Source organism: Dermochelys coriacea, chromosome 7 (assembly GCF_009764565.3).
Source record: "Dermochelys coriacea isolate rDerCor1 chromosome 7, rDerCor1.pri.v4, whole genome shotgun sequence".
NCBI lineage: Eukaryota > Metazoa > Chordata > Testudines > Dermochelyidae > Dermochelys > Dermochelys coriacea.
Window position 1 is genome coordinate 56,668,517 of NC_050074.1, and position 15,661 is coordinate 56,684,177.

At 46.5% G+C, this 15,661-nt stretch overlaps 1 protein-coding gene across 5 annotated transcripts in view; it reads left to right on the forward strand.

Moving 5' to 3' along the window:
* Nucleotides 1-15,661, forward strand: part of PIK3AP1 (phosphoinositide-3-kinase adaptor protein 1) — an 88,581-nt gene that overhangs the window by 58,392 nt on the left and 14,528 nt on the right. For all 5 annotated transcript variants that reach the window (XR_006282648.1, XM_043518547.1, XM_038411072.2 and 2 more), the window contains 4 exons: nucleotides 2,002-2,191; nucleotides 10,028-10,123; nucleotides 14,324-14,506; nucleotides 15,571-15,636. Coding sequence is in view for 4 of the 5 variants with exons in the window: in XM_043518547.1 (XP_043374482.1) it covers nucleotides 2,002-2,191; nucleotides 10,028-10,123; nucleotides 14,324-14,506; nucleotides 15,571-15,636 (535 nt within the window). In the remaining variant the exon portion in view is untranslated. The remainder of the gene's footprint in view (nucleotides 1-2,001; nucleotides 2,192-10,027; nucleotides 10,124-14,323; nucleotides 14,507-15,570; nucleotides 15,637-15,661) is intronic.

Below are 15,661 nucleotides of genomic sequence, written 5' to 3' on the forward strand. Positions count from 1 at the left end.
CTCTGAACGTGACAAGCACTTTGCAAGCAAGGGTGACGCCTTGGGTTTAAATCTCTGTGCAGAAGGCCTTGCACTTGTTAGCTTGGGGGCTACATGTTTGAAAGTGGAGGGACTTAATGAGACAATGGGGTAGGGGGGATGTTCGCCCTCCCTGGTGGGGGTGAAGCCCTGTTTTGAAGACTTGGGTGCTGCTTAGGTCTTGTGCTGGTTTTCTGTGCAAAGGCAAGTGACAGACTAAAATGGACTGTGCAGGCTCCCGATGGGCAGCTACTAGCCAGGTTGTGTGGCCTTGCCCTGAAATCAGTGGGGTTACAAGGCTGTGAATCGCCTCTTTTGTTAAAGTGCAGGAGAAGTGCAGGAGGCTGAGAAAATCCTGCTACCTCCAACCCTTTTCTTTGATCAATACACCACGAGTGTCACAGGCCTGGCCTAGCCTGGCCTGTGCTAGCTTTTTCTCCCACGTCTGTTGTGGTGAGAGAGCTAGTCAGGCTTGAAATAGCAGCCCCAATGCGCTATCTGCCATGTCCCGCTTACTGTAAACACAAGTCAGTGGTCTGCATTAGTGCAGCCACTGCTGGGGGCGAGAGCCGGAGATGCTAACAACCAAAAAGCCACTGTGGCAATAGCCAGAGGAGGAGAGGAGAGAAGGCTCCTTCCAGCTGTATGGCAGAGAGCTAGTGGCTGGGCCTGGAGCACAGTTGGTGCTGGGTTTGGGGGAGAGCAGGTGGGGAAGCGTTCTGCCTCACTGGTGCAGGCCTTGTAAAATTAGTGCTGCTCTCCAGCGCAGCATCTGCATAAAGAATTCCATCGCCCTGAGAAATGAAAGTTGCGGGTATTACACGAGCGATGATCAGCTGTGAGGTTTCCTGTTGGTCTCTCGGAGTAGACAGGCTGTGCACTCCCACAACACATAGCTTCATGTTCTAGTACAGCTGTCAAAAAAAGAGGAAACTAAATCCAGAGTGAAGCAGGGGCTGGCCCTTTCTTGCTAATGCTCGGGGTGAGGAACTGTTTCTTCAACCTGCATCTCCAGCTAAAGTCTCCAAGGGCAGCTTCTGTTGAGCCATCACCACCTTAGAATGAGCTTGGCATGTGTCCTGGCACTTCCAAGTATGTGAGGCATGAGCTGGAGTTAGCAGAGGGGCAGCAACTGTTTAAAAGTTGTATACTCTGGCTAGGGGTGTTCTCCTGTACCTGGAATAGCCGCTAAAGACAAATACAGCATCACCTCTGATCACTAATGCATCACAGGGCTAGGCAGGGGAATCTGCAATCTCCATTCCATGCAGTAGTGGCGGCAGCTGCTGGTTTTGGGGTCAAGCCAGGTCTCCTACTTTCCCATGTTACCTCCTCTGTAAATGGCTGTTCTGCATCTGGGGGGATTGGGTTCTTTCTACTTCTGTCCCCCTCCTTGTGCTGGATTTCTGCACCTGAGGTTGCTCCTCCACTGAGCGACCCTCTTCAGCTCCACAGAAGAGCCAGCACAACAGCAGGTGGCCAGGGAGGATCTCATGTTGGTACTAGTGCTGCTAGAGACAGCTTGGGTGGCCTCTCAGAGACCTGGCTATCCACTGTAGCATAGACTGTGCAGCACAGGTCTGTGCAGCTCCGATGAGGACTAAGGTACATTCAGCCTTAGATATGGGTTTACACTGGAAGGTTCTTTCCATTACAAGTGGGTGGCAGACTTATCCTGATGTTGGCACTGATTTCCCAGAATGGGAGACCTGCAGATGCAGTTGTTGGCTCAGAGGATGGATGTGCTGGTGAAATATACCAGACTGATGTCCCTGGAGACTTAAGTCCTCTGCTTGCTTATAGCATGGGCAGTAATTCAATCTGCTAACTCTGGACACTGGATGGATGCAACTTTTAAAAACATTTTGCACATGCACTCAGTAAATCGGAACATGCTAATGCACTGTACTGTACGCAGCAAGAGCAGCTTTATTTCCCATATCCTCTCCTTCCTGAGTCTTTTGCTTATACTCCCTCCTCCAGGAAACTGCTGATATGCTGAAGAGTCACATTAAGGAGGAGCTGATGCAGGGTGAGGAAGATGACTCTGTTTATGAGTCCATGGCTCACCTCTCCACCGACCTGCTGATGAAATGCTCCCTGAATCCTGGCTGTGATGATGAGCTCTATGAATCCATGGCCAACTTTGCCCCTGATGCCCCAGACGATCTGTGTATGTATAGACTTTATGTTGTGTGGAGCGTTGCAGGCCTAAATCTCTTATTATGTTAAGCCGAGCATAACTGCATAGCAGTTCCCTGACTGCATTTATAATGTGTTTTGATTGTAACATTTCTGCTCTGTCCACACCAGCAGCTCTTAAAGATGGTTGGGCTACTGTTGGCTTTGAGATAACAGGCATAAAAAGAAGTAACGCTTTCATCATTAGACTGCAGATCTTGCTCTGCATGAAAGGAGTATGTTAAAAAAGGTACTTCCTCTACAGTAGGGCTGATCTCTAAAAGGAAGAACAAAGAACTTCAATCTGATGTAGAAGCTGAGAAGCGAATGTAGTGACTTGCAGGGAGGCGGGACAAGCTAAAAAGTGTGGGTTGCTATTGTTTAACTGCTTGTGAGAAAGTCAGCTGTCAGTGGAGGAGAAGGGAGAGTGTTGGCACTTAAAATTCATTGCTTCAGGGAAAACTTCTCCTACTGAAACACTTCTGCTTATAGACAATATATCTTGGTTTGCTTCCCCTCCCACATATGAATATGAAGGACACTATAAAACAAGATCTGTATTGCTTAGGGGTTCAATTGCCACTGTTGTTTATCCTTCACCTGAATTCATAATCCCGTCTTTGTGATGTCTCATTTGGTTGCTGTGGAGATGGTTATGTTGCTACAAAACCAGGTTGTTACGATTTCAGGTGGAGAATAAGCAGCAGGAGCAATTGAATGCCTCAGCCACAAAGATCCCATTGTCCCTAGTCCTTGAGTGAGGGCTGGGGAGCTGTGGCTAACGTGTGCCGTTTCAGAAGTGGTCTGCACAGAATTGATTTCTAGATGTTAATTTGGATAGTTCTATGCAGAATGGGTGGATCTCTGTGTAAGGTATTTAATGTGGGCAGGGCAAAAAAATCAGAGGAAAAACTAGTTGAGTTAGTGGGTTGAAATGCCTAGACTCTATAGTAATGTAATAATTCTTTTGGTGTAGGGTTTCCTATAATTTAGTCTCTGAGACTTTTGAATTGGAATGTAGAATGTAGCTGTGCTCTCAAAATAGCCTCATACTGTGTTCTCCGACTTCAGATCAAATGTGCTCAACTGACGAGTAAAAGTGGTCTGATTGCCAGTACTGCAAACTTGGGATCTGAGTCGGGCTGCGCTTCCTGAACCTCACCAGTAGCAAAGTTCCTGCATGCCCCATTGTGCTCTCGCGACACATGCACAAGGCCAGTGACTTTGGTGGCTTTGCAGAGGTCTGAAAGACTAGAACGAAGTGATTCTCTTGGTGCACAAAAAGGAAATGAATCCAGCTTACACCCTGCTGTATTGGCTCTGCAGGGCTGGTAGAAGTAAAGAACAAAAAAGTTCTGTCACTAGTGGGCAATCTTGGCTCTGAATTCACACAAGAAGCAGATCTGAACAAGAGGGTGACATCTTAAAAACTATGCAGAACAGAGCTGTTCTTTAAGTCTGAGGTGTGGTCTGTCTGCATGGACAAAAAGCCTCTAGTGCTTTCTGTAACAGTGTGTTTGCTCTTGTGTCCAGAGCTGTGTTGTGCTTTCTGTGCTCCACATGGCTATCCCCTTCTACCCCGGGGCTGGTGGTGGTATAAAGAATAAATCTTTGAAGACCTTACGGAGTCTTTACCTGGGAAAATTCTTAGGCCTAAACAGTTTTTGCTCCTGTGTAACTGTATTGGTGTAGAGACAGATACAGTTCAACCGGTGGTGTAACTTAGTGTTGATGCAGTTATTTCAACATACAGGTGTTTGACTGGTGTCTGAAATAAGCTATACTGATATCAAAATAAGCCCTTATTGAAAGTGGTGGGAGTATTGCCTGGTTTAGGACTGACTTAATGATTTAGCACTTAGTTAAAGCTCTGTGGAAATGAAAGACTACATAGAAAAGTGAAACATGATGTTTGTTCACACATTCCCTCCAGGTTGGAACTGATTTCTAGTATCTCCAGTGGCTTCTCTGAACAAGGGACATAGTAAGCCACAACCATATGAGCAACATGCCCACCTGGCAGGATTGGACCACAGTTCTTGCCAGACACTTCAAGAACTGACCTGAGAAAGCTTGAAAGCACCAAGGGGTCACCTAGCTTCATGAGAAGCTATTTGAAATGTAATCAGTTTCAAAGCATTAAAAATAGCTTCAGGTTATACACTGGTGCCTGAGTCCCGCAGCCAGTCTCTAGTCTTGATCCCTTTCATCTTTTCAATGCTTTTCTCTCTTTCTCTCTCTCTTGGCCTGTGGAAATGGATTCTGTGCAAGGAACACAGAATTTTTACTTTGTGGGTCTGACAGTTTCTCTAACTGTTCAGTTCCAGGAAGAGGTGATACTTGTGCCAGGATTAGGACATATTCAGACACCAGTATGATGTCTCAGCTGATAGTGTCCCATGAAGCTCAGTTTTAAGATGGGCCACACAACCACAGAACTGAGAAAGAACTGTTCCTATACAGAACTCTGTGTCCCCGACCCAGTCCAGTGCAGGGTTATTCCCTACAGTCACTTCCCCAGTGTCGTTCTAAATGCTCAAAACCCCACTTCCCTTCACAAACTAGCGCACAGCCAAATAGCTCTTGCTGTTAAGAATTTTTTTGATATTGAGCCTAAATTGTCCTTTAGTTAATTTCATCCCATTAATTGTAGGAATTTCCCCTTCAGTAGAATTCCCCTCTGATTACACCTTACATTTGACCTTACAAGTATTTGAAAATTCCAGGCATAAGGAAATTGCAGCAGGTTTGTGTGGGTTGCAGGTAGATATTACAAACAGCAGCCGAGAGGTATGAAGGGGGAGTTATCCTTTTCACCTCACATCTGCATTGTGGACAAAGGGACCATTTTGTCTTAACCACTGTGAACTCTTTTCCTCCACCAACCTCTCCTGCTCAGTTCCAAACCTTGGATCGCTAGGAAATGTGGCCTTTTGAATGAATCTGTGTGTGCCAGAGCTTTCCTCCCGACTTCCATCTCCCAACTCTTGAGGGTTGACTAACCTTTAATCAGTGGGTTCTTTTTGATCTAAGTGCAGGGTAAACTTCCGTGCCTGGAATCAAAGGTGCTTTTCCAAAGAAGATGCCAGAGGGTAGGGTCTGATGTGCCTGATTAGGAAGGGAATGTAGTGAAGCCTGCTGGAGGGAACAATGGAACAGTCTCCTTAAAGTATGAAGCAGAACACATCCTGTCATGCAGTGAAATACCAGACAATGTCAAGGAACTGGTCAATGTCTCATGTCTGTAGATTGCCACTGTTCGGGTCTGTTTCTTACACTGCAGAAGGTTCCATGTATGAAGGCCTTAGCACATGCAGCTCAGTGATGACCGACTGGAGTGTGAAGGTGCAGATTTTTATCCAGTCTCTGAACCAATAAGGAGAGCAATGATTTACTTGTAGGAGAAAGCTATGGGGAACCTCTGCCCTCCTCCAAGGCTATGTGTTTCTTGACCCTGTTCACTCTGTTCCCAGCGAGGGGAAGGCATTTCCTTCCTCGACTAGATAGTTCTGTGACCCACATTTTGACTTGCGAATTATGACACCTATTTTTGTCTGCAGCCAAGGATGCTGGAACTAGGGGTGCTGGGGGTGTGGGAGAACCCCTTGGCTTGAAGTGGTTTCCATTATATACAGAGTTTACAGTTTGGTTCAATGGCTTTCAGCAGCCCCACTATACAAATTGTTTTAACGTTACTGTCTGCAGCTGTGGCTTTTCCCCCTCTAGGAATTACTCAAATACCATTCTGCCCTTCTCTAAGGCCTGGTGTCCACTGACTTCAGTGCATTTAACAAACTGCAATCTTCTGGCCAGGAGCAGCCAAAGCACCTTAAAAGTGTGTATGTGGGGGGGGCCACAGGCACCCAAACTATGGCCCTACCCCCATGTCGCCCATCCACCCTGAGATCCCACCCCTCCCCCATGCCACCCCCACCTCTCCTCTCAAGGCCCTGCCCTTACTCTGCCCCTGCCCCACCCCTTCCCCCGAGGCCCCACCCACCACTCACTCCTCTCCGCACCATCCCCCTATCACTTGACCTTACAGCTGGTAAAAAATGGAGGGGCCATGGCCCCCTGGTGACCTTGGACAAAGATCTGGGACACAAGATTACCTTCCTGATTCCCAGCCCTGTTACCTTAACCATAGACTATCCAGATGCAGGAACTAATGGAGCCAGAGCTTCATGCTTTAGAGAGTTATATAGTTAATCTCGCAAGCCCTCTCTGGAAGGGACACTGCAGGAACAGCAGCTTTTAAACGATTGTGCCATGAAGTGCAGAACGAGGTTTCAGAACCCTGACTCCTTACTAAGAGTGGATTTTGTTAGCTGCTCACATTGTCTTTTCCCATGGTAGTGAGCTGTGTTATCCCCATTCCCCCATCCCCTCATAGACAAGGTTTTTCTAACCTGTGTCTATGGATTGTAGGTAGTGCACAGAACTGCAGCCTTCTTGTCTTCCTCAGGTGAACGAAGGGAATCGTGCACAAAATGTAACTGCTTTAAAATTCTGGGATGGGATTATGGCAAAACACTGAAGTCTTTGTGTTAAGTAATACAGAACTGACTTCTGAACACAGCTGGCTTTGTGTGTGCTCGGTAATAGCTGATCACAAGTGGCTCTGAAGACTTAATGGAGATGGGGGCAAGGGTTTCTTTACAGGCTAACATAAAAGGCAGGTGCAGCCATATACTGAGGCAGCCCGTGTGTATTGTTGGTGTCTCTAAGACCAAGGGGTAGTGACTGAACTTCCAGAAGGTCCAAGACTCTGTTGGCTGAATGAGAAACTGTTAACCCAAATGAAGTCTCCAGTCGCTACACAGAGTGGGAAGGGAAATCGGAGGGCTGTCTTTTATCTTAAATCCTATCTAGCATGACACCTGAGATTCCAGCATGACTTCTCCTCTCCCTGCTGGCTTCACGGCACGAGGTCCTTCACCCTAGGTCTCCTGACTAGCTCAAGCAAACCTGGGGTCACTTGCAAACTATTGCTGGGCACGTGGCTGTGAGACCCAGACTTTGTAGGTGACTATTCTCCCCCTAATCCCTGCTCCAGAGTCTCATTTCTGATGCGGTAAGGGGAATAGATAATCCATCTGGGGGATGTCCAAGGCTTCAGTTCGATCTGGGGACATGGGTAGGACATTAATAGGTGTCATCTGTCATCAAGACAGATCTGTGTGCCAGGAGACAATGGTGTGGTAATTGCCTGTCAGGCAAGCCCAAGATCCTGCCTACATCTGGGAAGCTAATCTCTCTCCCACCAAGTCAGTGTCTGCAGTTCCCTGTGATCTGTCACTAACCTCTTCGCCTACTTCACTGAGTAATGTCACATACTTGATATTTTATTTATACTTATGGCTCATCCTCCTACGGAGTCGGGTATATGGGACAGTGCACGAGGATAACCTACCTCTGGTGTCTTGGTCTCTTATTTTTGTCCATTTGGAGTCTGCAGTACAGCAGTGTCTAATATTGTAAGCTGCTGTATTTCATATCAATTAGGTATTGTCCTTTGACTCCTGGCAAGTTTCCAGTGTGGCTCTCAGCTGGGGAAAGTTTGGGGTCCTGTTATAGTTTTCACTCTTCCTTGGCAAAATCAGCTTGGCCTTCTACTGGGAAAGGAAAAAAAGAACACACCATAAAGGGAACACATACCCTACAGGCAGTTGGTGAGATTAGTGAGTTGTTAACTAATCCTGGCTAATGCCCCACAAAGCAGATCTGGTCTCTACCATGGGTCACTCACTAACCAAGTGTAACAGTGATCCCTTAGTATAAGATTTTCTCTGCCTGTAATAGATTGACAACTTATTGGCTAGATAGATTGATTTTACCCAGAAAAGCAGTAGCCTTCTTATGTAGTGATTATCTCCTGTAGTTGACACTACATAGTGAAAAGATTTGGCTACGCAATAGAAAACTCCCCAACTTCCTCTTACTGTGCTGGTCTAATGATTCTGCAGAGCACTGACAAAAAAGGGGAACATGAGGCTGTCTCTTTGTTTTCTATGCAGAGAAGGAAAGGCACTCCCAATGCTGTCTACTCCACTCTGAAATCCATATATCAATGGCTTGGTTCATGGCTGATTGTATAAGTTGTAAATACCAGTCTGTTAAAATTATTTATTACTTGGATCAAAACAACAAGTTTCTGTACAAAGACATGCCCTCTAATGCAGAAACATTGGATGTGTATAGCCAAATCCAGCTGAACAGCCCAAAGTGTCTTCCAAACAGTAGCTAATCCTCAACGCCCTGTTGGCACCGTCACTAAACTCTCCACTACACAACTCTGTTGTTCGCCTCTGCCTGTACAACAATGGCCTTTCTTAGCTGCGCACTTGAGGAACTTGGCAGAAATCCTGTGCAAAATGTACTGAGCATAGTGACTTTAAGTGGCTTATAACTTGGCCACATTAAAACCAAACTTGACCAAAACATGCATTTCCACAGATGGTGCCTGTAATAGTTAAAGCACTTGCTTAACATTCTTAAAGTTCATCCCTGATCAGCAAAGCCCGGAAGAATGTGCTGACATGCTGAATAGGGGTCTGTGACAGGATGCTCCACTTCATGCTAGGATGGTGCCTCCTCCTGGTCACTCAGAGGAATAGCATGCTAAGTCCACACTCCTTCCCACGGTTGCACACCATCTCTCTACCTCTCTCTCTGGGTCGGAAGCCCCACTCTTGCTCCATGAGTTGCTGCTACCTCTTTGTGACTTGGCTGTCCGGCCAGCTCACTCTACATGTTTTCTCCTTCCTTCAGCAATCCTGGGAAGCCTTCTCATTCACTGCAGAGTGCCACTTCCTCAGTGGCTGGCAGGGGAACCCAAATCCACCCTTTACTCCAGGTTCTGGCTCAGGGACCCTCTAGTCTGCAGTCAAAGTCTGTTCCCTTTTAGATCTTACTGCCTTTCCCTGAACCCTTTCCTTACCACCTGGCACTCCCCCCATCCCCCGCAGGTTTGCTAGCAGCTAGAGGCTCCAACCACATTGGGGCTCCATTGTTAATTGCTATATAGATTTGTAGTAAAGACAGTCTCTATCTATTCTAAACATCTTACAATCTTAATTTCCCCTCCAGCCATTTCAGCTGCAGAGCATCACACAAAACTTGTTTGGTGGGAATAGCGTATCTGCCTTCACGTTAAACAGCTGAGCCTTTCTATAGACTAGTCTCCTCCAGGCAGGGACCCTGCCTGGAAATTTCAGCCTGAAAGGTGAAAGTGTTGGGAGGTTATAGGCAAAGAAAGACACGGTTAGAATTTAGACTTAATTGTAGTGTCACTGCTCTACTGTTCCAGCGCTGGGTATTAGGCTTCGTCCGCACTTAAAATGGAGGTTGTCATAGCTACGGTGCTTAGGGGTGTGAAAAATCCACGCTCCAGAGCGCCATAGCTACGCTAACCTAACTTCCATTGTGCTAGGTACCGTCGCTCGGGGAGGCAGTGTTCCTACAGCGATGGAAAAACCCCTTCCATTGCCATAGGGCGCGTCTACACCATGTAGCTATGTTGCTAGAGTCCCTGTAGTGTAGACATGGTTTTAGATTGGATACAGTTCAGTACATTCTCCGTTCAGAGTAGGCATGGAACTCTATCTAGTCTTACTGGGACTTAGCTCCACAATCATCTGTTGAGGCAAATACTTGTGCTTAGAATTGTCCAAATTGTCCATCCTAAAGTTGAGTGATTGGTCAGTGGGCCCGGATGTTTCAGAAATCTCAGGTCCGCTAATCATACTGGGTTTGTGAACGGCTAATGGAAAATCCAGTGTGGTTGAAGACATAGTTAATGGATTACTCTTCCTAATTGTTCTTCCAGATGTCGAGATGCTTCAGTCAAAACCCGAAGCCCCAATCGCTAGAGACCAGCTTTCTCTGACTACAAAAGATTCTATGATCCGCAAATTTTTAGAAGGTGAGAGCTGGGGGGCGGGTGGAGAGTGGAGGTGGTGGGGGAGGCTGGGTTAGGGCTAATTAAAATGAATTCTGTTTGAGATTTTGTCCTGCTCTGTAAGGATAGAAGCAAACCCCCAGTGCTCAAGGTGAACGGCTCTGCTGCACTGGGTATTTTCCGCATCTGCTGCAAAGTTCAGTACAGCAGGGAAGGTGGTTGATGTATCTGCATGGTAACACAACCAACTTGATTCGAGTTTTAACTCAGAGTAAGATCCAGTTCTGGTTCTATCCCCTCCCAACTTATTAAGTGACATGAATATTCAGACAGGGAGGTTCTGCTGAAAACACTTGCCTTTCTGTGGCCTTCTGCTCTCTATGTTAAGAGGACTTCAGTCACCCCGAATCAGGGCCAAAGTGCAAATCTGCCTGGGGGAGGAGTTTGACTTTTGACTAAGAGGTGGCTAGTTATTATCCTCAACTACCTGGTTGTGCAGATGGGGATGTGGCCTCTGCATTGACTTCAGTGGGAAAGGATGGTGCCAAGAACCTCTAAGACCAGACCTCTGGTAGGTGCTTAATTGAGGTACCTGTCTTGAAAACTTTTGGCCCAGTTGGTTTCTGCACGTACGATGCTCCAGAAGGGGTTCTACTCTGTAGAAATGTCATAATGGGGCTCCAGGTCTTCCTAACTAGCATCCCTGCGAACTCTGCCTGGTCCCTGAGAGCCAGTCTGGATTATATTCCTCTCTCACATCACCAGCAACTAAGGGTTTGTCTACGCTGACAATTAGTTTGTGGCGGGTGTGGGGGTGTGTGCTCTGCTGTCCACATGGACACATTAACAAACTGTTAATGCACTTTTAAGCTAGTCCCATTTCAAAGAGGACTAGATCAAAGTGTATTAACAAATGTTTCAGCAGTGTCCACACAGACAGTTAGTCCGCGGCAAGCTAGCATGGGGTAGATTCATACCCCAGCTTGCTGAGAACTAGATGTTTGTGTCGAGAAGCCCAAGTTTCTGCAAGTCAAACTAGGCCTTTAGTGATGCTGTGCAAACCCACTCTCTGCAGGTGCAACTCATAGAATTTAGTGAACAATCCTGTGGCTGCACAAGAAGGAATCTAATCCAGCTCCCTCTGCTAGGTTTATTTCTGTTGGGTTAAGAGGTAACAACCAAACATTTTCTTGTCACTGAAGTCAGCAGATTTGACTGCACACATCTCCTGGGCCAGACAACCTAATGACAAAGTTGGCATTTGTAAACCAAGTTTCTTTGGGGAGAGGAGGAGGCAAATACTAACTTTCAGAACTGAGAGTCTTTCTCTTGAACCTCATTGTCTCCAGTGTGGGCAGCCGTAAGCGTTCAAAGATCATGAGACGGAGGGGTTTTTCTTTGCTTTCTGGTTTGTGGGCCTTTACTGTACGCTCAGGTCAGGTTTTCACGCTTTCCTCCAGAACTACGAGGGCTAGCCGATGGCTTTTTATTTAAATGAAAGCAGAGGTTCTCGATTGCCCAATGCCATATGCTGTGACACTCATGCTAAAACCATGTATTGGCAACACTGCTTCTAAAATGGCTTATCCTGCTTGTACCAAACGCTGAACATCTAAGATCTGCCCTTGGGTAAAACATTTCACATAACTTCAGATGGATCACTTGATGAAGTTAGTAGGGTGTTTGTTCAAATTCCAGCCTGTAAAGGGAGGCTATCTTAAACCTTATTTATGGAAAGCTGGGGCATTTCTCCATACCACAGGAAGCTGGGGAGGCTTAGGCAAAAAGACCTCTGTGGAAAATAGAAAAGGAGTACTTGTGGCACCTTAGAGACTAACAAATTTATTAGAGCATAAGCTTTCGTGAGCTACAGCTCACTTCATCGGATGCATTCCGATGAAGTAATGCATCCGATGAAGTGAGCTGTAGCTCACGAAAGCTTATGCTCTAATAAATTTGTTAGTCTCTAAGGTGCCACAAGTACTCCTTTTCTTTTTGCGAATACAGACTAACACGGCTGCTACTCTGAAATCTGTGGAAAATAGCAGCCTGGAAAGGAGAAATAAAACTGTGTGAGGTTGGATTCCTCTTACTCTTTGCTTGTGCAGGTCAGATAATCAACAGCCATGCAGCTATGAGGTTGTCTTTGAATTCCAGCCAATAAAGTATCTTAATCATTCTCAGCTGCTAGTCTCTGGTTGATGGCAAGGGATCATTTTCAGGAGAATGTGCTGCTGTTAAGTTAGGAAGTATCGGGGAGTTGCTTGGGTGAACTGGGTGCTGTTGCACTCTGGAGAGCAATAGGTGTCTGAGGCCAGGGCTTATACCAGCAGTTTTGCTGGTAGAGTTTATATTTGTTTGGCAAGCAAAATAAGCTGTGCTAAGCTATATTGGCAAATGCAGCTTTTTGCTGGTATAATAAGCTGGATCTGCACTAGGTGGGTTTTGTCAGGAGAGCTATACCGGAAAACCTTATAAGCATAGACTAGGCCTGAATGTTGCTTTGGGAAAGCCTGCTGCAGGCTGGCACCTGCCTGTGCTGCTCTGCGCCTTCGGGAGGGCACATGGGCCTCGTGGAGGAACTGGCCATTAGGTGAAGTCAAGAAGATGAAATGAATGTGGCTTGGCCAGGCCACAGTGGGCTCATGGATTTCATGCCAGTGTGAAAATGTGATTCTTATTGCATGGCTGGAGGGAACAAAATCCAACTGGGAAACCTGATTTGCTGCCCTCTTGGATGCCCTGGCCAAATGCTGCTGCCTACCTCACTCCCGGCTCTGAGCCCTGCCCCTCTGCATTCTCCAGCTCAAGTTAGCCCTCAGCTCTGTGCCGCCACCCTCCCTGACATGCTCTGAGTCCCCAGCCCTTGCTGCTTCTCTGACTCTTCAGATACCTGGTGGCTCCTCTTCTGCTTCCCCACGTCACCAACTCAGAAGCAGAACAAGACTGAACTGCCCCCGCTAACACTAATGCCCCAGCTGCTCTGCACATTCCCCTGCCCTTGCTAGCCATGCAGTGTCAGCTCTGGGTCACGTGCCTCTCTGAAGGGGGAGGGGTTGCCATCCAGGTTCAGTTCCATGCTGTGACCTTGTGTGAGTCATTTAAACCTCTCTGTGCTGCAGTTCCCTGAGGGGACAATGGCACTCTCCTACCTCACGGGGGTGCTGAGGATAAATAGGTTAAAGATTGCGAGGTGCTCTGGATGGACCACATGTGAGTACCAGAGTGGGTTTCTTCCGCTGAGAGGATCCAAGTGGACTTGGTGCAATTACCATGCCAAGACATCAACATTCCAGTTAGTTTCAGAGTAGCAGCCGTGTTAGTCTGTATTCGCAAAAAGAAAAGGAGTACCGGTGGCACCTTAGAGACTAACAAATTTGTTAGTCTCTAAGGTGCCACCGGTACTCCTTTTCATTCCAGTTAGTGAATACGCAGACAGGAACGCAGGAATTACTTCCTATCAGAAGAGACCCATAGTCCTCTCGGCCAGTGGCTGCAGCAGAGAAAGGAATAATGCTCCTCAGATAACACAACTTTTGGTCAGGTTTCAGAGTAGCAGCCATGTTAGTCTGTATTCGCAAAAAGAAAAGGAGGACTTGTGGAACCTTAGAGACTAACAATTTTATTTGAGCATAAGCTTTCGTGAGCTACAGCTCACTTCATCAGGAATGCATCCGATGAAGTGAGCTGTAGCTCACGAAAGCTTATGCTCAAATAAATTTGTTAGTCTCTAAGGTGCCTCAAGTACTCCTTTTCTTTTTGCAAACTTTTGGTCGGTTTCAGCAGCCGGTAAATATACTAACCCCGCTAAGATGCTGGCCTTTAAAACCCAGTGCTCTGATAGATTCGCTAGCAGCTGGGATCCGGTAGATGGCAGACGACTAATGCAAGTAACAAACACTGTTAACATCCCAAATTTATTACAGCCCTACAGCTTTCCACTACAGTCCTTCATGATCCAGGAAGGACAGGCACTGTTAAAAATACCTGCACAAACAAGATGGTACCTGCTTCAGGCATTTAACCCACTACCAGACATTGGTGACCTGATAAAGAACTGTCCTAGGCACTTAAAAATCACTGCAAAAATTAGAGTGGCTATTTCCGTTCAATTATGGCCAATGTCATCAGGCACAGTGTGCGGTACGATTGGTGAGAGTAGAGTGCAGATGGCAGCACACCTTTGGGTGGCTTGGTGTCTCACTGACTTTAGTTGCTTTCTAGGCAGTAGCAAAGATGTGCCAGATTCGGAGGATGATCCCTACCAGCAGTGTGGTGAGAATGAACTTTACTACACTGTGGAGCAGGATGACTTCCCTCAGGAAATGGTCAACAGACCTCCAGTTCCTGTTCCAAGGCCTGACTCCAGCTCCCTTCATCAAGACAATGAGCTGTACATTTCCAAAGGTGAGTCCTGTACCAGAACCATCTGTATTTCTGTGCCCAGCAGTACAGAGCTGAGCAGATGCTGTATGGAGCACCTGTTGTAGAAGTGAGACAGCAATGGGTCCACCTCCCAGACCTTGATTAGAATCCTCTCCTGGCTTCCAAAATCCGCAGAGTTTAGATTATTCACCTCTAGGTTCCTGGTTCATTCCATAAGAGATGGTCCTCCTGTTGGGATCCAGATCTGGATTTCACCCTTCTTCCCTCTCCCAAAACACTGTGGTGTTTGCATCCTGAGGTCTTGGCTTGAGTCTACCTCTAGTGTGAGCAGTCGGACTGCAGGCTTTCAAAGCCAGTATCAGCAATGGTCTGCTCTGGACAGACCCAGTTTAGTTGGGGAGTGCCTAAAGTTACAAGGTAGACAATGGCATGGCTGTTATGCTGATGAGCAACTTCAGGCACAAAGACTATGTAAAGGTGTCACTGAATCCGCAGAGCTGGAAATAGAGCCTGGAATCCTAACTCCAGTCCCTTTCTCTAACCACTAGATAATCCTACGATGAAGATAATTTTATTTCATTTCCTCTGAAAAGGTAAGACGAAATGTAAATGGCTTTGTCTACATAAGAACCATTGGTCCGACCCAGTACAGTCATTCTTATGTAGACAAAACCATCCATTATGGCTGAAATTTTCAAAGCTACCTAGGGGGCTTAGATGCTCTCCATTTAATTTAAAGCGAGTTGTGCAATTATCTTCTAGGCATCTTTGGAACTCTCGATCGTAATGTTTTGTATGAATACACACATTGTGATTCTTTAAAAAAGAAATTATAACCAAATTCTGGAGCGTCATCTAAAAGGGCATCCAGCAGCCCGCCTGACACTAAAACATCTCTGGAAAAATGTATTCAGTCCTCTGTTAGGGATAGATTGCATGGTTGAATTCTGTCCACTGGAAGGGTGTTTCTACCATGCTGTCGCTTGTCTTTCTCCCTTGACTTCATTGGGTTTGCTTGATTTCCTGTGTGTAACCTTACCATTTCTGTGATGTGGCGAGGTGTCTAAGGAATACCTGTTTTATAGTATTTGCAGGGAAAGCTCACGAAAGACCTGGGAATCTATATGTCTCTGCAGGGAAGATTAAGAAAGGTAAGCCAGGTGTCTGTTTCAGAGA